Here is a 23,339-nt window from a genome sequence, read left to right on the forward strand (position 1 = left end):
TAGAACACATCGATTTCATGATGGCTTTTATCCCTAAAAAACGCTTTATGGAAAATCCATGATTATACTAAACATGAAAACCAGTGGAAAGTCGATAACACACAAGGCCCAAAATATTAGACAGTTGCAGTTTAATACTTTTATTTAGGAACGCTTTACAACCTTTTACAAATAAACCAGTTTTAAGTTGAACACTAAAGCCTTGCAACACGGGCATCAACAATCAGCGCAGGCCGCCAATGCGGCACTCAAACGCCGATCAACCCCAAATGACATGTACATCAGCTGGTGTCGGCTATTTTCAAGAGCCGGGGCTGCCTCAGGGGTGAGACACTGAGCTGGCACCACCAAGACCGCAGGGTTCAAATCTGGGGAACCGCTAATGATTAAAATGGGGTCTCGGCCTGGTTGCCAGTGACTTGGTACACAAAGCCATCACAGCAACATTGGTGTTTTCACTAAATTTGGCAAATAAAAAAAAATATCGGTTTGATGGCTACAAGACAAAGATTTCTCTGTAGCAGCGTGGGAAAGCGCACAGCCACCCCCCCCCCGTTTTATGGGGGGGGGGGGCAGTTCTGCAACTCTCTCCTCCCAAGGACTATTCCCCAATACACAGGGTGATACACTCCGTGATGCAGATAGCACAATTTTAATATCAGGGAAAGCACAAAAAAAATACTAACCAAAACTTTAAGATGTTTTTGCAACCACCAAGCCGTGTTTCTATAGTGTGGATGAATAATTTCCACCCAGAGCGAGCTACACCCTTTACTCACCCCCCACTCCAAAACCCCTCGCTCTTGCCAACCCCTCATCGCCTCTTGCTCTTCATCTTCTGCCGAACGGTTTTCCCAGGCCTCTTGTTCTGCAGGCGCAAGGAGATACGGACACACGGTCACACACATGGAGTCACGTGCAAACACACCACCGCACACGCGCAGCAATGCACGCACACAAACAAACAGCCGGTCAGCTGTGCTGCATTCCAAAGATCTTCGCTCATAAAAAAACTGCTCCTCTCCACAGCCCCCAACACCTGGCCAGGCACGGGCATCTCACCTTGCGGACCGAACCGAGTGTCTCACCTTGCCCATATTGCCGGCGGCCTTGCCGGTCCTTCCACGTGGTCCCCCCTCGCGGCCGTGCGCGGTGCGCGAGCGGAAGCCCGAGACGTCGTCCACGCTGTCGCGCGTGTTCCGCTTGTTGCCGCGCTTCTTCCCGCCGAAGCCGAACTTCTCGTTCTTGTAGCGCCGCTTCGAGTTGGGGCTGCACACCGCAAACAAAAAGCATTCGCGTGAGATTTGAGCGTGGGTATGTGTGTGTACGAGCACGCGCACCTGTAACTAAACGTCGGCTGCAGCGTGCACGGGGCCGTGGAAGCGTGGCTCCCCCCCCCACCCAATGTGTGTAACGAAGCCAAATGGATTCCTCATGTTAAGTCCATCGAATCGCGTACATTGAGAATTTTTTTGATTCGTACGTGTTATACGCAATTAGTCTACGTGACCCGTTATGGCGAGAAGACCCAGAAATCTTGACAATCCATTCCCTCGTCACTGTGCCATGATTAGCCGTGGTGACGAACCTGCACGATGGCGGAAGACCCAGTGTAAAACAAGCACAACCAAACGAACGAGAGCTGCTTGCGGTTGTAGGGCGGACATATCGGACTCTATGTACGTGATGCTGGGCCCAGAGCTACTCGGTAACCTGGATGACAAGCTGGGACGTCGCCGCCGTCGCCTCCTCACAAGCCGGAGAACGGGGATGAAACGTGTTTTCCCCGAAACACGTCGGGATACATTTTCACTCACTTTCTCTTCTTGTCCTTCCCCGCGGCGGACGGTTTGTTCTGCGTCCTGGCACCTTCTTTGTCGGCCTCCAGGAAATCCAGCTTGTCCGTCACTCCTGGGGGCGAGAGAGACGTCGCAGCGACGACGACGAGGCGTGAAACGACCGAGCGGGGGAACGGCGAGACCACAGACACGCGCATCGACGCCAACACGAGAAGAGCACGCGCGCGCGTGTGTGTGTGTGGGACCGGCAAGATGCGAGCGACGGAAATCGTAAAACACCTTTCTTGTATTTCTTGAGCGATTCCATCATCGACTTCTTCTCCTTCTGCCTCTGCTGCAGAACCTCAACTTGCACCTGCGGAACGAGAGAAACCAAAAATCGGCCTCCCAAGAAGCGGCAGCCATGTGTGTGCGGCCCATTGCTAGAACAACAACGCACGTGTCCGTCGGCCGCCTTTTGTCAAAGCGCTTCTGGATGAGGGCCCTCCCCGCACCACGCAAGTCGTGATAGCTATTTGACCATACCTTACCACACTGCTCAGTGCGGGTCGTAGCCACAAAAACAGGTCGCCAAGTTCATAAGGACACTGCTTAACCCAGCACCCGCCGCCACTCCACCCAATCAACTATAAATTGATGGAAGCCATCCTCTGTTGAGTGGCCTTGGCTGCTACGAGAGGACACTTCTAGTGTGGAATGGGGAGGTGAGGGTTTGGCGAGGCAGATGTGGAGAGCTGGTTCAATACTCTGCCTCCTGACAAACTGGCAGGTGCCACGTCGCTTTTCCTCGCCAAGTTGGGACCCCCCCCCCTCCGCATGCCAAACCCAGCACGATGCGGGCGACAATGCCGATGACGTCACCTCCCGTCCAGCGACACTCCACAATATTTTCACGATACCCGACGAGCAATTCGATCAGTGGAGCCACCGACGATTGAAACAAATGAGATGAGAGCGCGGCTCTGATGACGTCTCTGCCGAGTGGGCCTCACCTTCTTGCCGTACTTGCGCAGCTGCCGGAGTTGTTTGGCCTTCTCCGAGCGCTCCATCGCCATCTGCTTGGAAAGCAGCTTCTCCCGAACCTGCCATGGGCAAATGCGGAAAAAAAAAAGGACGCAGCACGGTTTTATTCCCCCCCCCCCAATTTTTTCCCTGTTGTGCTATTGGCACCTCGTCACAGGACTGTCAATTTGAAAATCTTGCAGCGAGTAGTGCACCACATTGTTGCGGAGAATGGCCTGTGGAAGGAGATACCGCAGAACTTCTTCCGAGATCATTTAAAAGCGACCGATTTTTTTTTTACTAAATGGAATTATAAACAGAAATCCTCGCTCCCAACTGGCAGACTAATGCCCCAGGTCACGCTTGCAAATGAAATTCTATCATGGTCGAGAGGTCTCAGCTGGTTACACAAAATAAACTACATCAACACACCAGGAGGACGCTACATTTTCCCACACTGAGCTAGATATGTTTGTTGCATGGCTCACAAACTGAAAATTTGCAATTCTCAGAACTGATACATCACTTAGCGATGTAAAGCGATGAACCAAATCTATGTTTGTCCTTAGTTTGACCAGGAAAGCTTCACCGAGTCCAAAACTCTTTCGAGAGGGTCCTTGCATTCGGATGTTTGGCCAGTTTCACGTGAACACGTGTTTTGCAAACTCGAATACCCGGAGAATACTCACACGCGCAGGAGGGAATCACGATCACTGCAACAGATGGGTCCACAAACCTACCCAAGTGCTGTACTGCCATCTCTTAAATCACCTCTCGGCCCAAAGTTTGGGATTTGCACAAATCTGACCCCAAAGTGCTGGACCAGAGCTGTCGTGCACCACCACTGCTGCCCCCCCCCCCCACTCTGGTTCTGCGGGTAAGCAGGTAAGGCTCGTCGAGGCGTGGTTGCTGCTCAGCGACCAAGCAACAGAAAACCATTCAATATTGGTACTGAGGGCAGCCGAGTGGTTACAGCTTGCATTGACGTCTTAAGATTTTGGCGTCAGCCACACTGCAAATGAAGGAGTGATGCTCCTTAGCTGCGTTACCACCCCTCCCACGCCGCTCGTGCGCCGTCTGAGACAAACTCTGCCATTTCCGTCAAGCACCGGCAAACACGTGAACGATCAAGCGCAGCGTGGCCGTTGCGTGTGGGCGCGCCCCACCTTCTGCATGTGCTGGTCCGTCTTGGCCATCTCTGCGAAGTAATCCTCAGGCCGTTTCGTCAGAATGTTGAGTTCTTGGAGTTTCGGCACGGCCAACAGCACGGCCGCCTGCGCTTGCCGGTAACTGCGGGACGTAGCCATCACCGTTAGTGCCGTGATACGCGAGGCCGGGACGCTGCCACAGCCGTGTAACGGTTAGCACTGTTGACTACGTACGGTACGAAAGAAGTTCAACACATATACATAGCAGCGCACTACTTGACTCACAATCCCAACCCTCACCTCCCCATTCTATCCAGGGACGGGGCAAGTTTATTTAATCCCCTACCCACCTCGCCCCTCCTAAGCCTCCGTTCATCCAATTAGGTACAACACAGTCGATCGGCAAATTGCGTGTAGTGGGGTAGTCTATGGCTAGGCTCATTCCTTCCAAGACGTCTATAACCAGTGTGGAAGAGTAGGCCAAAATAGCCTCTAGAGGAGCTCTCGAGCTCCCTCAAGTCCAGGCCCTTCTGTCAGCAGTAGTGCGAGCAAGGAATTGCAGGGCTGCACTTTTAGCGATACGCGAAATAGTTTTCTTGCCATCATCGGAGGCAAATGCTGAACGAGAATAGCGGAGTGACTGCGTCTGACCAATAAACAGAGTTTGTTGAAAAGTGTATTGGATCGAGAATGGTTGGTCCACAGAGCACACAACTTCAGGTACTCGTGTGACGTCAGTCTGGTCTGATTGGAAGTTGCGATCACATTTGTCTCGACTAAGGCAGGAAGCATCGACGTGGGAGCACAGAAGCACAGCACAACGACAAGATGTTATTGCACCGCACTCTGCCGCACACCACGTAGCCCCCTGCTGTGAATGGCGGTCGCCTATCCAAGCACAGTCCAGGCTCAACCCTGCAAGGCTTCCGATATCCGACGAGATCGGGGCACATTGCAGGGGATGATTTTACCGCAAGCAGACGAGCGCTCGCCTCCGTGCATTTGCCAAACGCTTCTGTATCCCGACTACTGCGGCAGAAACAGCCACGCCGGCCCCCCCACGTGCGTCGCTCACAAGAACATCTCCCTGCGGAAGTCGTTCTCCACGTCCACCCCGTCGCTGCCGGAAGCCTGCGCCTCGACGTCGGGCAGGGGGCCCACGGTGACATCCAGACGCTCCACCCAGGGCAGCAAGCGGCGGAACTCGCTAAGGCAGCTCTTCATCTGGTTCTGACGGGCGACACAAGACGCATATTCCACCACGCAGGCTTTACCGACTGGCTGGGGGCTAGTGCTGCTGTGGCGAGGCCGACACGGCGCAAAAAGGGAACACGTGGAAAGTAGTGCACACGCACGCGGGCATAAACGGACACATGCACGCACACACACAGAAACAAACACACCTGCACAGAGGTACAAACACACGCACGACTCATGCAGTTCACGTGACTCGAGCAGCCATGAGAGGCCACTGTTCACCGCAATTGTAGAAAAAGAGGAACAATGAGAGGGTGGATTGCCACGGTCCATAAAATAATAAACTGTATTCTAGATCGTTCACTGGGAGACACGCAGAATGGACCAGTGGTGACCAGAGGCGATGAATTTACTTTCGATTGCCGCGCTCTCTTCGACGCACGTGTAAAAGTGGCACCGTGCCTACGGTTACGATGGAGGTGGTGTCGTCTCCGAGCCGAGCTACCTTCAATTGCGCTACCAGTCTGCTGGCAGCTTGGTGTTTTTGGCCCGTTGCTCTCAGCAAGCGCGTGTTCGTTCTGGCGCTGCCACTCACCACGTTGTTGATGGGCGGCCTCCGCGCCTTGAGCTGCAGGTTCAGCCCAGGCTTCAGCTTCCCCTGTGCAAACGATTCCTGCAGCTGCACGGTAAGGGGAGAGAAGCACATGTTGTCATCACCAACAGCCGTGTGGCAGAAGTGGTTAACCCATCATCACGGACGGCAACCGCTCACCATTATGCAGCAGCAACTTACCATTGCGAATGGAAGAGACGAACGACACAATAGAATGGCTCGCAGACTCTTTCATTTAGCCTGTCCCTCGCTCACAGTAAGGACCAGATTTTAGATATCTTAACCCCACGACACCAAAGCAGAAGTCTCCCGCCTGCCCCTTACACACAAGACACAGGCCAAATTACACTACACGCAACAAAGATACGTACAAAGATCCTCCCGTGTAGCACTTAACAGACTATTGGGGCAAGTGTCGTTAGCGAGCACCTACGAAGGCCGGAATGGCACGCGAGGTGGTGGGGTGGCTAGCACCACGCCCGCCCTCCTTTGTCTCCACAGCGCTGATGTTTACACATCGCACGAGGCACTCATTCAAGGCCGAGTCGACCAAGGGGAGGCCCCGGGACAAAACCGGTTCAAAGACTCGTCACCGATGCCGGCGGTTCGTAGGGCATTGACGCCAACCACTGCACCACCGCTCCCCAAAACACTGTACAGTATAATCCATGTAAATGCCCATTGCGCTTAAACACATAAATATATACAAATGACAAAATAATTAATCTAAACGACGATACGAATACACGATCCTACAGTTCTTGTTTGTTGAGAAAGTTATTGAACAATAAATAATTATTTGCCAAACAAAAACCTCACAAAGACCCTGCGAAACCCCGTGTGTATACACACTCACAGCTCCGCACAGCTGGATTTTAGAATTCATTGTTGTTACAGTACTACCACAAACACCATCAACCCAACAGCAGCCAACTCGTCTCCATCTGCATTAGCCACACGTGCTTGCGCTAAATGCAGACAGGATTTCTTGCAAAAGGTTTCTGTTTGGTGTTTTTATCATCTTACCACCTCGGTGTCTTATTGCCAGAAAAGGGTAAAAACTATTCTCATGTTTTGATATACTGGCAAGAAAGGTCCCGTATTGAAGCTGCTACAAATGAACATCGCCAACAGCAACGCTAGGTGCAACCTCATCAGCAACTAATCACCAGCAGCAACGAAAGCACCAGCATCAGTGTGTGTGTAAACAAGTGTGTGCTCTCTTAAGGGTGCTATATCAAGATCGTAATTATAATATATATTCAAATATGCTCTAAATGTCCCCCCCCCCCCCCAATATATTGCTATAAAATAGATTTATGTTTATATGATTGTGGTTATGGTTGTACTTTATTTATCCCTAATCTCTGCCATTACATACAATGAAACAAGAAAAGGTAAACAGAAAAAACAGAGCGATGTACTATTATACTAATATTACATTAGACATTATTGTAAAAAATTAATAAAAAGTCCATCCTATGTGTTAGTGAATTGTTTTATATTTTAGGCAGGAAATTCGTTTTCAAATTTAGACATCTTTTCTGGGGGGGGGGGGGGGGGGGACCTCCTGGAAGATTTGGTCCCCCCTAATGTTGACCCCATGGCTACGGCCTTGTACTATATTAATTGCCGTGTGTGTACTACAAATTACACTATGTTTCGTGTACGGTATTCACATTGTGTACTATGTGCGGTGCAGTAAAAGTGCAGTAAAAGTGTACTGTATATAGTAGTGTGTACTATATGTGTGCGTACTGCACTGAGTGTACTGCACAGCGTGTGTAGCGTGTACTGTAGCGAGTGTATCGAATACTGTACTGCGTGCGTAGCGTGTATGTACTGTAGCGAGTGTATTGTATTAAGTATTGAGTGTAGTGGATTGCATCCGGTGTGTAGCGTGTACTGTACTGCGTGTGTAGTGTGTACTGTAGCGAGTGTATTGTACTGCGTGTGTAGCGTGTACTGTACTGCGTGTGTAACGTGTACTGTAGCGAGTGTATTGTACTGCGTGTGTTGCGTGTACTACACTACACACGCAGTGTGGTGTGTACTACACTGCGTGTGTAGCGTGTATTGTATTGAGTCTAGTGTGTTCTGCAGCGAGTGTTGATGCACAGCGCGAGTGATCAATGAGAACACGAGGTGACCACGCGGACCAGGCAAATGGGGGCTTCTAACACGCGCGGCACGCGGCTTCGGGACTCCCAAACCGCCGGGCTCTTGTCTCCCCTACCCGCCTCCTCCTCTTCCATCTCCCTGGGTCCCCGTAGCCCCCTCCCCACCACACTTCACCTCGCGATCGGAGTCGCCGGAGCAGGAATCTCCCTCTCCGTCCGAGCCGCTGTACGAAGCCGCTGCCGCCGCCATCGCCATCGCTGCCTCGTGCGAAATTCTGCACGTGGCGAGGGCGCTTCCACTTCCGGGTCACAATCCCCGCCCCCCTCCTCGCTCATTCGTTCTTTTAGCCCCGCCCACCACCCCCCGAACACGTTCCATTCATTGGCTACCACATTCAGATAAGCCCCTCCCCCCCAACTTGTATTTAAGAGCTTGTCTCTTGGAATTTTTTGCCACACTTGATACAGTAAATTCAGCTGTGACGGTGCCACCTGATGACGGAGACTTGTGTTGCCTCCGAAACGACGTCGTGATTTATTATTTCCATTATTATTTCTATTATTTTCATTATTTATTATTTATTTTTACCTACGTGACTTTACAAGATCGTTACTGTACCAGATCATCCATTCAGTCGAATGAACTCAGCAATTCACTAAGTCAGTAAAAAAAAAACCATTACGGGACTCATTTTAGCATCAATCGCCGACTTCATTCGACACTGAAATTTTGTACAATAAATCGTTCCATCACAAAACTAATGAATCGATTCATTTACGAGCTTGTCCGTGTACTGATAGGTCATTGGCTTATGAAATGTTGTTCGGGTCGTTAATACATTAATTATCCTAGAGGCTCAAACGTAACGCCTGCTCAGCCCACAAGAGGTTTTTGTTGCTGACATGGTCAGCCCATCCTCACCACGCCGCCTCCAGACTTACACCACAACCACGCTCGTTACTCAGGCACAATTTGGCTCATTTGGAAGCTTTTCAGGTCTGTTAAATGTACTGTATATATATATAAAATGCCGTGCAGTTTTAACCGCTGCGTTGAATACAAATGTACGCGATTAGCTTAGCCGCCTGGTCATTCGATCACGACGCTTTGTGGTGCGGCACTTTGCACAAGCGCTCCCACGTGGCCGGTGAATTGGAGACATCGGCAAAAGCCATTTTCACAGTTTAATTCAGACACACACTGGGACAAATGGATGTCAAGACAAGGCCACATTTCTTTCCTGACGACGGGAAAAAAAAAATATTCAGTGGAAAATAAAAACACGAGTTTGTCAATTTAGGCAGCAGCAATAAAAACACAACTCATCAGTAACTCATGACCGAATGTCACAAAACGTGCTCCACACACATTTCACTTTAACACGAAACGGCATTAATACAACAATGCGTTAATATGCATTAGCTCACGAAACAAATGTACTGCTCTCATAACTGCACCGTTGAAATGCAGTGGATATTTACAATTCACCAACATGGCTGCAAGGTGAAGGCCAAGATACACCGGATACTTTAGGGCAACTGTTGCCAGCCATCGTCAGAGGCAATGGTTACAAGTTTTCTGTTCTAATCTAGCTGCCCAAATATGCACAACTGGGATGGCAAATTCTAATCCGATCACAGACTTGTCACATGGGCCACCCACAGTTGCATCCTCTGTAAACCAATCACCATTCGTCAAATAAACATAATACTGCTTTCTCCGGCACGACAAAACTCGCGTCACTTTATGCCATTGCCGTACCAGGCTGTCAAGAGATGATACACGTATATGGATTGCAGTGGCAGCTGCCGAAAAATAGTCCCAAAATTGCCCTCGGTGTTATCATGGCCTGAAAATAACACTGCTTGAAACCACACTCACTCCCGACACCGGGGTTACGCTGAACTCACAATATTCATTGTGCAGCAGTGTTTGCTAATGTGCAATTCATCCGACATGCTGGGGTACAAAGAGACGAAGCAGGCAGGGCCGGATTTGCGGGTGGGAAGCGGGGGCAGGGAAAACTGGACATTTGTTTAGGGCCCAAAAGTCCAGAGGGACCCCTAAAAAAAAATATGACATTGTATTCATAATTGAACTGTTTATCATTGGCATTGGAGTGCGTCACCGCAACGAGGTTTGAGGATGATGTGTATGGGTCAGGGGTGAGGGCTGTGTCGTTTCTGCTCTGGTGTCCTGGGGACATAGACACCCAAATCCTCCGGCCCTGGTAGCAGTTCAACGTTGAGTTCTCCCTGTCGTGCATCCCCAGACACCACCGCCATAGTGAAGGCAGAAGTCCGCATGCGCCACCAACACTGGGGCACGTGCCAAGAAATGGCACGGTACTTCATCATTTACCATGCATTCATTAGCGTCGGCAGGAGGGTGGACAGCATTAATGTCGACAAGTGGGTGGACGAGAGGGGAGGAGGGCGAGCTCCACACTCGGAGAGATGGGCACGTCAGAAACTGGCAAGGGTGTCTTGCTCCAGGAGGGTGCTTTCCACCTGGCGCCCGAACAGGAAGCTGTGCACGCCCGGCCTCATCTGCTCCGCTGTAGCCATCACCACACTGAGGTCACCCTTGTCGGTCAGGTCCAGCTCCTTCTTAACCTTCCCCAGCGATTGCAGCGGCTTCTTCCCCTGCTGCCTGCGCGGGGTGGGGTTGGGGGGGGGAGTCAGGAGATGGCGCTCAAATCGCCGCACCACTGTGGTGGTCAAATTTTACATTCGCTCGGTTTCTATGACCGAGTGGGAGAAATAACTTGAGGCGGGTGTGATGGCGCAAGACTATGATTGAGCTCACGTCTCATCCTCGATGTGGAAGAGCAGAGCCAGCGCCTTGCGCTGCAGCAGGAGCACAAAGCGCGCGAGGAATGGGAGCCGCTCGCCAACGTCAACCATGAATACCTGGCACACGGAGCAGGGAGCACGTTCACTCTGCAGGAAATCGTTTTGATGGTCATGGGAGCTCAATCAAAACGTGGCAGGAGAATTCACAACCGGCGTTAAGAAGCGTCCCACCCACCTCGTTAATGAAGGTGCTGACCAGCGTGTCCGGGACAGGAACCTCTTGAAAGTAATTTCTAGCAAAGGAAAGAGAATTAAATAAAAGCTTCGTTAATCCCAAATCAAGCAGTCAGCGCGATGATGTAAACGCAACTGAGGATATCGATCCAAGCAGAGTTTCTCAACTCCAGTCCTCACTACCCCCCATGGCACATCTTTTCGTGATTACCAGTCTCTTCTATTCATATGTAATAATTAATACGCTGCACACCGCATACACCGGATGGTTGGAAATCACACAAGGCTGTACTGTGTTGGAACTAGAGTTGAGACACACTGGATAGAGTGTAAATATGCAAGGATACATAAATTCATGATTACAACAAATTGTTTGGCTCACACTACACATATAAAATTATGCGTGTGGGAATAATTTCTGATTTTAAATTTTATTATTAAAACAACATACTTATGCAACAGGTAGGATATAGGCGCTCAGAAATCATTACGTGCCGAATCATTATTAATGATTACATGCACTCCTAAACAGAGGCCTGCGTTCTTGTTGTCGTTGTCTGGACATGCCGTGCGCACGGCTCACATGTCCTGGATGGGCGACGGGGCGCAGAGCTGTGTGGGGTCGCTCCAGTAGCGCACGAGCTCGCTGCGCAACAGCTTGTGCTGCCGGAAGACGTGCACGTGTTTCGGTGGCGTCTGGAACACGCTGTACGGCCTGTCCACGTCCACCAACGAGCTTGGCATGGGCGCCAGCACCACGGAACGGAAGGGCAGTGTCAAGATGCCATCCTTGTTCTGGCACAGGGGGTGAAGGGATTGTGCAAGCTCCTCACCCGCCAACGAGACCACATCACACACCGATACTTCTCATCCCTCCACTGGCTCCCAATTCAATCCCAGAATAAGTTCAAGCTCATACTTTCTATTTTCCAAGATCCTTCGTAGACTCGCCCCTACCTACCTCTCGCCTAGTTGCAATCCACTCTCATTCATGTGCTCTCCGCACCAGCAATCAATACCTTCTATCCAAGCCCACAATTAACCTTCACTTGACAGGAGGTAGCTCCTTCTCCTCTGCTGTCCCTATATTTTGTTAATGCTTTGCCCCAACCATCTGTGCTGCCAACTCCCTGCCTCAATGTTCCAGGCCAGGTTAAAGACCTTCTTTCTCTCCTCTGGCTAGGACTGTCACTTCCCTGTGATGCATGTCCCACTGTGTTGTGCAGCATCTTGAATTATGGCTGCATATAGACGCTGTATAAATCCACATTGAAGTCGTATTGTAACGAGCTACGTGAGAACACGTGACGGTTGATCCGTCACGTGTCGCCCAGAACTGACCGCCGAGCGCGTACCTTTAGGAGTCCCTGCACCACGAGGCCGTACTCGTACTTGTCCTTGGCTTCGGGATCGGCCAAACGCGAGCAGCGCCGCTCTGCCGGACTCAGGAAGAGACACAGCGTCTTCACCATCTGCACGCACAGGCATCACCCCCAAGACATTAGAGCGCCGCATGATACGTTTGAGAGATGTGAGGGAAATCATCCCTGGAACGAGTTACTGCCAATGCGTTTACTGTGAGCACAGTTGCGTAGCGTGGCTGGCATGGGTCTTGATGCAAGCAATGCAATGGGGTCCCCTGTCTGCTTTTCCCCCCGTTTCATATCCTGGGCCCCTCCTGCTCATGACTGCTGGTGCTGTTGCCTTCCCTGCACATTTGATAACCATGCCACTCTAGAAGCAACTATGACTAAATGGTACAGCAAATGCATCAATTTCTGTCTGGCCAACAGTGATGTCTGCACAGCACATACCATCAAGTAGTTATATTATGAAGTCCGTGATGTAATTGCAGGTTGCCACCCCAGCTTCTCACTCAGCAGGAGCAGCGATATTTGTCCAAATTTGGACAACTACATTTGTCAGCACGATATATGACCAAAAACTATTGCTGCCAATGATTGCCCTAACATTGCACGAATGCATTATGGCCTTTAGGCATGCGGCAGCTGTGTCAACGCGTGTCAGCTTCACACAAACAACACAGAGCACTCTGCGTGGCAAGTGAATGAGCCGAGGTTACTGTGGCCGCAGAGCAGCGTGCCAACGACGACACGACCCACACCACACCATGTGTCATAACACACACCGGCCCTCGCTCACAGTAGCCAGTAACAAGTAAAAAGTTCCACGACGGGCTTGAAGGAGTAGAGAACTACAGCACCTTGTTAACCTCTCGCGGGTCTGAGCCGATGACGATGGAGCAGCCGCACGTCTGCAGGTGAGACCTCACCACGCTGCCATGCGGGAAAGACACAAACACACCGTCCCGCCCCCTCTGTCACCACCGAACCACGGAATCTTCAAAAACCTCACAACGGTAATGCTGGGCCAAGGACAAAGGTTTGTTTCCGTAAACTTTAAGCGGTAGCTATAAAAGTACAGGACAAATGCTATTTTAAAAGGCACTTACCTGGAAATAATGTTTCGTTTTTCTTCTTCAGGGTTGTCCTCAAAGTACGTATCCTTCAGCTGTCGGCGAAAAAGGATTTACATTCACATCCCAGCATCACTGGGGACTGGCGTTAGGAGAATCAAGTTTTAAGATTCACGACTTTCAAAGGCACACGTGCACATTCGTTGGGTTGCATTCATCAGTGACGTCTGCATAAGTAAACAAATTAGTTGAGCCACGCCACCTGCTGCAGCTGCTTACTTACGGAGATGCTGTCAGGCACGCCGTGGCTGTTGAGCGAGACAAACAGCTTGGCGATGGAGGTTAGCTCCCCAGTCAAGAACTGCACGATATTGTCCGAGTCCTGCACGAACATGAAAAAAGGGAAATGCAGAGATGGGCATCGGCGTGACGAGCAGCAGATGTCCGACGGTGATGACGCGATGAAGGTAAGACAGCAGTGGCAGAGATGTGAAGATAGAGTGATGCATCGATTGAAATAAATTCCAAAGCTCAAGATAAAAAAAACTAATCTTGCATGTGAGAATTGGCTGTTTAGGATTTGCACAAATCATACATTAATGTTGCGTTCAGCGTAGTGGGGCAAGCAACAATGCATAAACGAGACAAAAAAAGATCAATATAATCAAATCGTGAACATCTCTACATCCGAATGATTGAGCGATGTTAAGATGGTCCGACAGTGTGATGGGGCATCGGTGCGATAGCGTGTTGGGATGCGATCCCGACACTTCGCACCTTGTACATGAGCACACGCAGCACGCGCGTGGCGTGCGCGAGCCGTGCTGCGGCGAGCGTGTGCGCCCGCACGCACAGCGGGCGCGGCGCAAGCCTCATCACGAGCGCCAGCGCCAGCACGCCCTGCTGCTGGCGGCCCCGCCAGCGCGGGGCGTCGAACACGAGCGAGGAGACGCAGGCACCGCGCTCCGCCAGCTCGTAGAGCTTCACGTCGGCGGCGCCGTCGGGGGCGCTGCGCAGCACCTCGCCGTTGAGGGTGTGCGTCGACAGCAGGCAGAACTCCGACTCGCGCATCACGTCGCGCTCCGACGCCGGGTCGCCTGCGCAAAGGGGAACAAAATGAAGAGAGGCGCTCCGTTCTGCCAATTCGCACTGCAAGGCACAATTTTTTTTGGGTGCGTTTAGTTTGCTGTCCTTCACCCGTACCTAAGGTTAGCACGGTTGGCTACGTACGGTGCGAAGGAAGTCAAACGTTCGTACATAGTTACTTCCAGCGGTATACGTGGGAACAGAGGGGCACGCTTTTTCACCCCGACAATATTTTCCGTGTTTTCCGATTAGCTGAATAATCTGCATTCTATCGAGTGATCAAATATTTAATATATAATCGGATAACGCAGGCAAAGCCCGCTTCCCCATGATTTGTGAAGCAGGCCGGTGCTGTTTTAAATTGTCCCTGGGAACGCAGTTGTTAGTCTGGCCAGCGCCGACAGAAGCAGCCGGGCCGAATGTTTGCACTTACCGACAAGCCAGAGGTTGTGCACGCGTGGGCCCAGGATGTTGTCCCAGTAGGCGAGGGTGGCAGCTTGCAGGGGGTCAGCGGAGCCCACATCCAGCATTATGGGCACCAGCGTTGGGGAGTGCGGGGCGCACATGTCGACCGGACCACTCATCGTTACTGCGTGACTTTGGTGGGCCCAGTACGTCCTGAAACAACGAAAATCGACCGACCGTATGAAAACCGCTGCTGTAATCGCAGACCGGCGCTTGGAAACTTCTCGTTCACAGGTAGGGCCGCTCCATCGTGTCCACGGTGGTCAAACTCTACATTTCTCATTGCGTGTCCATTGACCATCATCCATTCGCGTCACGCTGTGTTTCTTATCCAAACCCACTTGGCTTTTCTGAATAGTCAATGACCTTCTTCAACTTGATAATTGTTTTTTTACCCTTTTATCTGGCAACAAAACTGACACCTTTTTTTTTACAAGGAGTCATGTTTGCATTGACCACAATACCTGCAGTCGGAATGCAAACAAAACACATAACTGATAATGTGCAGTCCTTGAAATTGATTGGTCCACACCCGAGACAGCTTTCTTTAGAGGCTAGTCTCACATGGTGTTGGACCAGATGACGCCAAAAGGCGCACTTCTTCAAGTTCCCTGTTCTTTAAACCATGTGTTCCTCTTTCTGCCTCGGCATGCACCTCGACATGTTTCCGAACGTACCTTTTCAGATTTAGTTAAAAAAAAAAGTGTTCATGTTTACAATCCACATATAATCGCAGGTGAGATTCACTTCTGGAAAACTTTCTCCTTTGACTCCGTTGCCTTTCATCACCAAACTCACTCTGCTGAAGCCACTGCCCCCCTCACTTCTCTCTCTCTCGCTGCCAGACCCCGCGTGGACACTCCGATGCATTTCCCTCCAACAATGCCCCCCACAAAAAAAGTTTGTTTCACTTTCGTTCGTGGGAAACTTTAACTTCTCGCGTATTTATCTTGCAACCTAACTCTGCTGCCTCACGTTACTCGATCGCATCATATCGAGTTAATCCCCATGGGCCCCGTGTTGTTGGCGTGTACTTGCACAGTGCGGACCTTGCTGGATGAGGAGACCTCGTCAATGGGAGCTGAGGTTGTTTTGACCATACTTCACCACGCCGGTCAGGGCCGCTGTGTGAAGGCGGGGAGCAATATCGCCTTGCACGCGTTGTGTTAATTGGCGGGGAGCTGGACAGGCATCAGCAGGACTTGCAACAACAATCCACTGCTGCACCGTGCTTCTAGTGGACAAAGGCTATTGTTGTGTCCGCATTGACCATGGCGGTGAAGTATGGTCAAACGGCGTGGGGAGGCCCTCGTCACAGCAGTGTCTGAACACATAACACTGTACATGTACACAGTGTACAATATGTTTACATGTACGGCAATGTGACATGACATACGAATGTAATGTTGAGAATTACCTTCACGAGAAGACACGTGGCGTGGTCACCGGCCCAAGTCCCCCACAACAACAACGACAACAACGACGACACGGGACCCCGCGTCGTCTCAACCCCCCGTCTGCTTTCTCGGCTGTAGCCACAGCGTGGATCGATAGGCGCCGGGGCTCACACGGACGGCAGCGGTGGAGTTCACTCATTAGAGGCGGCGGAGTTGAGCGGCGATCGACGATTTCGGGGATCGCGGCCACCCGCTTCTCAATTAGCGCCCAGCCGCAATTAGCGAGGGGGCATCGCGATCGTCAACAGCCGCTGTGGGGCCCACGCCACGAACACGCGACGCGCATTTTCAGCGGCCATCTTACGTGGGGTCAGAGTCCCCCACCCTCTACTACCCCCCAAACCACCACCCCCCTCCCCACCCATCATGCGTAATGAGATTTGTCCCTGAGCAAGATGGCCGCCACAGGTGGTGGGGTTGGTGGGGGTGGGGGGTTGGTGGGGGTTGGTGGGGGTTGGTGGGGGTGGGTGGGGGTGGGTGGGGGTTGGTGGGGGTGGGTGGGGGTTGGTGGGGGTGGGTGGGGGTTGGTGGGCGTGGTGGGGGTGGGTGTGGGTTGATGTGGGTGGGGGTTGGTGGGCGTGGTGGGGGTTGATGAGCGTGGTGGGGGTTGATGTGGGTGTGGCTTGATGTGGGTGTGGCTTGATGTGGGTGGGTGTGGCTTGATGTGGGTGGGCGTGGTCCACTTGCGTCACTTCGTGGTGCTACCGGTCGGCCAGCGTGTCCGTGACCCACACAGCGGCGGTGGAGAGAGGAGGACGAGGAGGGCGACGGCGCGAGGCGAAGTTGGCGACGATGTTTGACGAGAAGAGCGTGGACGAGGTGGGCAGGGTGCTCGCGGACGAGTCGCAGCCGCTCAAGGCGCGCTTCAGGGCGATCTTCACGCTCAGGGGGATGGGCGGCGAGGCGGCGGTGCGCTGGCTCGCCTCGGCCCTGCGCGACCCCTCGGCCCTGCTGGGCCACGAGGCCGCGTTCTGCCTCGGCCAAACCGGCCACGCGGCCGCCAAGGCCCCGCTCGAGGAGCTGCTGCGGGACCGCGACGCGCGGCCGATCGTGCGGCACGAGGCGGGTGAGCGAGGGGTGGACGCGGGGGGGGAAGGTCGGTGGGTGGTGGGGGAGGGTGAGGTCAGAGCGACGGTGCGAAGCTCGGGGTTGGTGTTCGGGGCCAAATAGCCGGTGCGTTCACGGTCCCAAAGTGAATATTGGGGCAGATGTGAACGGTGGACGTTTGGCCGCATAGTCAACCACTTGCAGTCAGTCTGCGGCCCTGCAACGGAGGAGGAGGAATCGCAAAACTACAAGACGAGCTGACGCCCTCTCGTCGTGACCACCAGACCTCGACATTGGCATTTAGCTGCTGAAGGTATTGCCGTACGTGAAGAAAAATAGATTAACATTCCCCGAGACTCATTCACTCGCCTTAATGGAAGTTTTCACTTTTAGACATGCTATACAATCACCCACGTGTGTTACGGGTAGATTCGGTGAATGTGGATAGGCAGGGTAATGGTTATCGTCAGCTGTAAGGGTTTAGAGCTGCGGTTAGGGGTCAGAACTATGGTCAGATTTCAGGGTTAGAGTCGGCATAAAGGTCTGGTCAGGGCTGAACATTAATACGGAATGGGTCAGGGCTAGGGGTCTGAGTTAGGTCAGGATCTAGATTAAGGCCAGTGGCCATGTTTCGAGTTGGTAATGGGAGTAATGCTGTGTAATTACAGTAAACACAATCATTTACTTAACTGCTTCGTATTCTGGGGATGATGTCAACGAATGCTGCCTCGCGACCGCAGCAGCTCATGCAGCATTAAACTCCGTGGCGTTAACCCACGTGGCGGACAGCTGTCAGTGAGTCTGTGATCCCAGCTGATTGAGAGGGCATCACAGTGTTGGTGAGTCTGTCATCCCAGCTGATTGAGAGGGCATCATAGTGTTGGTGAGTCTGTGATCCCAGCTGATTGAGAGGGCATCACAGTGTTGGTGAGTCTGTCATCCCAGCTGATTGGCAGGGCATCATAGTGTTGGTGAGTCTGTGATGCCAGCTGATTGGCTGGGCATCAGTGTTGGTGAGTTTGTCATCCCAGCTGATTGGCTGGGCATCCCTGTGCAAGTTTTTACCGTTTTGAAAAACTATTTTGGGACCAGTCATTATCCTTAATTCAGTCTCTAACCCTCAACCCTACCCGTCATAGTCTTTTTGCAAAATAAAATTTGCACATCTGTTATATACTCCTGAGATTTAGTACAGAGATATTGAGACAAGTTGTAACGTCGGGGTTTAATTAAAACTGTAACATAACATAATTTACATCGTTGTGGAGAATATTAGCAACGAAATAGATAACCACATATGAAATAGATAAGAATAGATTTATTAAATAGTCACAGTCTGCATATCTATTTAGTCGTATTCCTGTATATTTCAAATAAAGCGGACTCTTTCACTCACCTCGCCCTGTCTGATGCCGTTTTCTCCACTTGCAGGAGAGGCTTTGGGAGCCATCGGCACGCCAGACGTTCTTGACGTCCTCAGAGAGTTCTCCTCGGATCCCGTGGTGGAGGTGAGTCCTGGTACCAGCAGAGCAAGATGTTTGGATGACTATGCAGTGACTGAAATCGACTTCTTTGCTTGTGATACAACAAATCGTGAGACGAGAACTGGAGTCAATTATAATTACAGCAGCATTGCTAGCTGAAATTAGAGCTATGATTATGCTGTGATTGACGTTCATTTACAAATTACACAGTTATAATTGTAGTTGACACCTGGTCTCAATGTGACCAGATACGAGCAAGACAACACAACCAAGGCACTGTAGAAAGTACAAACAATACGGCAAAAATCTGACGAAAAAATATAGATTCCAGAGTTGAATTGTGACTCCAATTCTTGACATTCCATGAGACTGTGGAGTGGGGAGGAGGGGGGGGGGTGGCTAGCGAGGTGGTGAATTGTTAAACGCTTGCTTGTATAAGACCGGTGCCTGTGTAAAACGTTTCTTTACCGAGCGTGGCGCCCTCGTTCGAGTGCAGGTCGCCGAGACGTGCCAGCTGGCAGTGCGGCGCGTCGAGTGGCTGCAGCGGACGAGGGCGGCGGGCGGAGCGGAGGAGGAGCGGCTGGGCACGAGCACGTACGACACGGTGGACCCCGTCCCGGCAGCCGCCAGCAGCGACGTGAAGCAGCTGCGCTGCACCCTCCTGGACGACAGCGCCACGCTGTACGAGCGCTACCGTGCCATGTTTGCGCTGCGCAACGTCGCCAGCGACGAGGCCGTGCTGGCGCTCTCCGACGGCAAGTGCTGCGAGCCCGTTCGTGAACATTGGCGCGTGTTGCACCAGCCCACCAGCCCGTGCAAGTGGACGGTGGAGGGCGGTTTATGTTCGGGGTGTACAAATTTACGTCATTGGCTATAAGACGAATTGTTGCAATTTGAGAGCCGAGATTTAATTCGGGAGTCGATTTTTTATTTGTCTCGTTTTCACGATGGTGTTTGTCTCGAGCTTTTTTTTTCAGTTTTAATTGTTCAGTTTTATTCGCGCCATACATAGGTCATCATTCATACCGTATATAGATCGTTTCAGTCAGAATGAACCCTTCATACTGTACAATGACATTCACTCAAGTGCTGCTAGTCACTGTTTCGCAGGCTCACGGACAAATGCCATTTCTGATACACGACGCTTCCAGACGGGGCTCAGATGAAACTCGCAGAGTAATCTCATTCTTGATACAGCAATCGTGCTGTGACTGTTCCACCTGAAGACGGAAGCTTGTGTTGCCTCTGAAACGTCGTAATTTATTATTTTATTTATATTATTTATTATATTATTTTTATTATTTATTTTTAGTTTTTTACCTACGTGACTTTACCGAAAAGACCTACGAGTATAATCTCATTCTCGTTTTTTTTGCGTGCCACGCGCGCAGGCCTGTCGTGCGGAAGCGCCCTCTTCCGCCACGAGGTGGCCTTCGTCCTCGGCCAGATGCAGCACCCGGCGAGCGTGCCGGCGCTGGCCTCCCGTCTGGCCGTCGCCGAGGAGAGCGGCATGGTGCGGCACGAGTGCGCCGAGGCGCTGGGCTCGGTGGCGACGCCCGAGAGCCTGGAGATCCTGCGCGCGTATCGGGACGACCCAGAGCGCGTGGTGCGCGAAAGCGTGGAGGTGGCGCTCGATATGTGGGAGCACGAGGCCGCCGGCGAGTTTCAGTACGCCAACACGCACAGCCAGCTCAGCGCCGCTGGCAAAGCCGATGGCCCCAGCGCTGCAGAGGAACTGCCGAACGGAATTGGCGCCCATTAGCGGCAACGTTGTCCGCAGTGGCGGCAGGGTCTACGGAAACGCCAAGATTTCGTCGCGTGCTTCATGTGTCCTGGTTGGAAAGTCTTATTTAATAGACTTCCCTGCACCTCCGATTAGCACGGTTGGCTACGTACGGCGCGAAATAAGTTCAACATGCATACCTAATAAAAAGTGATGCTAAGTACATATGATGTTCAAGCCATTTTTATAGCACAGAGGCTATCGTGAAGGTGCTTTGTTTATACCTTGTAAGCTCTCATTTGTGGTTGTACATTTGCAGGTCTCTGACCATATCCACATTCTGCTGTCCATGTTAAATGTGCGTTGCCACACGTGTGATGAGATTTAGGTGGGAAAATAATCCTGGGATGATGCAGAGAGATTCCGAGATTATCTGCACCGCTGCTCCAGAGTTTGTAAGCCCACATGTTCGTATAGTAGATACTGGATATAAGCACACCCTTCGGGAGCAAGGCCGTGCTTATATCCAGATTTGTGTGCTTTTTAGGAAGTTTTCTTTTGTCTTTATTTGCAAGTGTAGTGCAAGCATGTGTTGTTTTTATCAGTACTGTGCTATCCAGCTTGTACTGTGGTCTCTGCTATTTTATCAACGGAGCCCTGCGAAGTGGTTTTATTATTTTCCACGCATGCTTCCCGTGGGTCTTGCATAATAAATATTGTCATGGAGCGTCCTGATGGCATTGTGAACCGAAGCGTGTGTCTGTGTCGCCCACATGTGCTTTCTCATTGTATACGGAGGGTTGGTCCATCTATGAGGCTTATACTGTAGTGACATCCTATGGGATGGAGTTGCTCTTGGTTTAGAGCAGGGTTGAGCAACCGGCGGCTCCGGATCTCCATGCGGCTCTTTAAGGGCTCCTTGGTGACGTTATTCACGTGCATTGCGGCTCTTGAAATACCGAATTCGAAAAAAAATTGTCTCTTGCTATTTTGGTTGCCGACCTCCGGTTTAGGGGATGGGCAGTATTGGCAGAGGAACTAGTGCTGATATGTGCTGCTGCTGACGATTTGTGTACTGCTGTTGCAGTTGGTTCTGCTGGTGGTAACGCTGCTGCTGCTGCCACAACTTGGGGTGCTGCTGCATGTATAGCTGGGGCTAGTGTTTGCCACCGGATTAAGCCATCCATCCCACTGCACTAGGGCCTGGACCTGCAACCCGTGAGGCACTTGGGAGTGTGGAGGTCACTCCGGGTCGGTTAGACGCCTCGCCGCCAGGAGGCGCTTGATGCCTGAGCGCGTGGAGTTTCGGGGGTGGCGAAGGCCCGTGGAGCCATCGCCGCGTGGGGCAGCATTTTCATTTTAAGTTTATTTTTTATTAACATACGGATGATCACGTGTGGCCAGTTTAACGGCTATTTCGCAAGGGAGATCCGCGGTGCGTGATCGGGATGACAATAGCAAGAATGGATTGTAAATGATGCAGTAAAATAAGGAATACCAATTGATATACTTGAAATGAACGCATGCAGGGGCCAGCGAGGTGCTTGTACGAGGCAGTGTAGCAAGTAGGTTATCAACATCTATGTTGGGAGCGTTCTCCCCTGAGTTGTGTGGGTTGATGTGTCTTTTTTTAAATAATAATCCATCCATTCAAAAACGTCCTTCAATATCTTTCGATATTTGGCAAAACATCGCACAGCAGGACCCTCCGGAAAATGTTTCTTCAGATTTACGGAGTATGGCCATCCCGGTTGTATAAATGAGCATTCCTTGTACTGTATGCTGGTAATTGTGTCCATCCTATTTACAAACACGTGCTCACTTTACTGTGCGTTTTAAGGGCCGTACTGGGAGGTGACCAGCACTGGCAGACACATCTTAAACACGGGGCGCAGGCGAGCATTCGCGGCTAATTGCGCCCACAGTGGATTTAATTATATCCGCGATTTCCTGGCAAATTGTCCCACGAGTACGAGCAAGAATGCTTGAATGTGCGTGCGATGTGGAACGCCGTTATTCAGCGGCACTTGTTTGGCCATGCTAAGCGCTTAATAATGCCTCCCAGACTCTGGGGCAGCGAAAATCTGGGACGAGGGCTTTTGCGGCAACCGTCTGACCTCACCGCGGCATCGATTGTTCAACTCCATCGCACAGACATTTGAAGGCCATCTTTGATCATCATCAATGTGTGATCATCATACGATTGTTCATAGGAAGGTGTTTGTCAGGTCCATGCTCACGGGTGGGGGAATATCGTGGATTTGTCCACGTGGCCAAACCCACGGTGGGTTGCTGGTGGTGCTGGAATATTGGCACCGTTTGCCCCAATGGTGGTGCTGGTGATAGTTGTGCTAGTTGTGGTTGTTACTGGCGAGTGCTAGAGGAGTGCCCATGAGAGCTATGGCACTGGTACTGCTGGTGCTGTCGCGTTTAGGTGCCGGTGGTTATTGTTGCACAAGGCTCTGCCTGCACAAGTGCAATGTGGGGAGCGGTAGTGCAGCGGTTAGCACGTTGCACTTCCCAGGTTCGATTCCCGCTCACGGTCAACACCAATGACGATTATCTGCACCGGTCCTGGGCCTCAATCTCGGTCGGGCGTGGCGTTGGCCACCCACCCCCTCGTGTGCCGGTCCCGTCCTTCATATGTGCTCGCTAACAGCACTTGCCCCTGCAGTCTGTCAAGGCCACATGGGGATCTTTGTCTTTGCCCACGTGCAAAGTTTTTCTAAAG

The 23,339-nt window shown here is 51.5% G+C and overlaps 3 protein-coding genes across 3 annotated transcripts; 1 reads left to right on the forward strand and 2 right to left on the reverse strand.

Moving 5' to 3' along the window:
- Nucleotides 1-124: 124 nt before the first annotated feature.
- On the reverse strand, nucleotides 125-8,211 carry EBNA1BP2 (EBNA1 binding protein 2). The gene is made up of 9 exons (XM_078605626.1): nucleotides 8,055-8,211; nucleotides 5,742-5,825; nucleotides 5,025-5,179; nucleotides 3,968-4,091; nucleotides 2,792-2,881; nucleotides 2,079-2,154; nucleotides 1,818-1,911; nucleotides 1,089-1,269; nucleotides 125-868 (listed from the first exon to the last, which is right to left on the reverse strand). Exons 1-9 carry the CDS (start codon nucleotides 8,133-8,135, stop codon nucleotides 815-817), a joined length of 939 nt encoding a protein of 312 aa, XP_078461752.1. The 5' UTR covers nucleotides 8,136-8,211; the 3' UTR covers nucleotides 125-814.
- An 839-nt stretch (nucleotides 8,212-9,050) lies between these two features.
- Nucleotides 9,051-16,631, reverse strand: C9orf72 (C9orf72-SMCR8 complex subunit). Its single transcript, XM_078605625.1, has 11 exons — nucleotides 16,315-16,631; nucleotides 14,866-15,050; nucleotides 14,124-14,443; nucleotides 13,630-13,728; nucleotides 13,383-13,441; nucleotides 13,134-13,206; nucleotides 12,265-12,381; nucleotides 11,493-11,704; nucleotides 10,911-10,968; nucleotides 10,689-10,792; nucleotides 9,051-10,532 (listed from the first exon to the last, which is right to left on the reverse strand). The coding sequence occupies exons 2-11, from the start codon at nucleotides 15,014-15,016 to the stop codon at nucleotides 10,346-10,348; spliced, it is 1,380 nt and encodes a 459-aa protein (XP_078461751.1). The 5' UTR covers nucleotides 15,017-15,050; nucleotides 16,315-16,631; the 3' UTR covers nucleotides 9,051-10,345.
- Nucleotides 16,632-17,004: 373 nt separating this feature from the next.
- DOHH (deoxyhypusine hydroxylase) lies at nucleotides 17,005-21,355 on the forward strand. The gene is made up of 4 exons (XM_078605629.1): nucleotides 17,005-17,420; nucleotides 18,833-18,909; nucleotides 19,382-19,640; nucleotides 20,277-21,355. The coding sequence occupies exons 1-4, from the start codon at nucleotides 17,147-17,149 to the stop codon at nucleotides 20,645-20,647; spliced, it is 981 nt and encodes a 326-aa protein (XP_078461755.1). The 5' UTR covers nucleotides 17,005-17,146; the 3' UTR covers nucleotides 20,648-21,355.
- The last annotated feature ends 1,984 nt before the right edge of the window (nucleotides 21,356-23,339 follow it).

Source organism: Lampetra planeri, chromosome 24 (assembly GCF_965212315.1).
Source record: "Lampetra planeri chromosome 24, kcLamPlan1.2.h2, whole genome shotgun sequence".
NCBI classification, from domain to species: domain Eukaryota; kingdom Metazoa; phylum Chordata; class Hyperoartia; order Petromyzontiformes; family Petromyzontidae; genus Lampetra; species Lampetra planeri.

What these genes read in the sequence shown, in the direction of transcription:
- EBNA1BP2 (XM_078605626.1), bottom strand. Translation starts at nt 8,135, where the DNA reads ATGGCGATGGCGGCGGCAGCGGCTTCGTACAGCGGCTCGGACGGAGAG. An exon ending in GGCCGCCCATCAACAACGTG is followed by an intron (nt 5,180 to 5,741) that starts GTGAGTGGCAGC and finishes GTCGCCCGTCAG; the next exon opens with AACCAGATGAAGAGCTGCCT. An exon ending in GCTCAAGAAATACAAGAAAG is followed by an intron (nt 1,912 to 2,078) that starts GTGTTTTACGAT and finishes TCTCGCCCCCAG; the next exon opens with GAGTGACGGACAAGCTGGAT.
- C9orf72 (XM_078605625.1), bottom strand. Translation starts at nt 15,016, where the DNA reads ATGAGTGGTCCGGTCGACATGTGCGCCCCGCACTCCCCAACGCTGGTG. An exon ending in AAACGAAACATTATTTCCAG is followed by an intron (nt 13,207 to 13,382) that starts GTAAGTGCCTTT and finishes CCCGCATGGCAG; the next exon opens with CGTGGTGAGGTCTCACCTGC. An exon ending in CCGTCGCCCATCCAGGACAT is followed by an intron (nt 10,969 to 11,492) that starts GTGAGCCGTGCG and finishes TTCCTTTGCTAG; the next exon opens with AAATTACTTTCAAGAGGTTC.
- DOHH (XM_078605629.1), top strand. Translation starts at nt 17,147, where the DNA reads ATGTTTGACGAGAAGAGCGTGGACGAGGTGGGCAGGGTGCTCGCGGAC. An exon ending in GATCGTGCGGCACGAGGCGG is followed by an intron (nt 17,421 to 18,832) that starts GTGAGCGAGGGG and finishes CTCCACTTGCAG; the next exon opens with GAGAGGCTTTGGGAGCCATC. An exon ending in CGTGCTGGCGCTCTCCGACG is followed by an intron (nt 19,641 to 20,276) that starts GCAAGTGCTGCG and finishes CCACGCGCGCAG; the next exon opens with GCCTGTCGTGCGGAAGCGCC.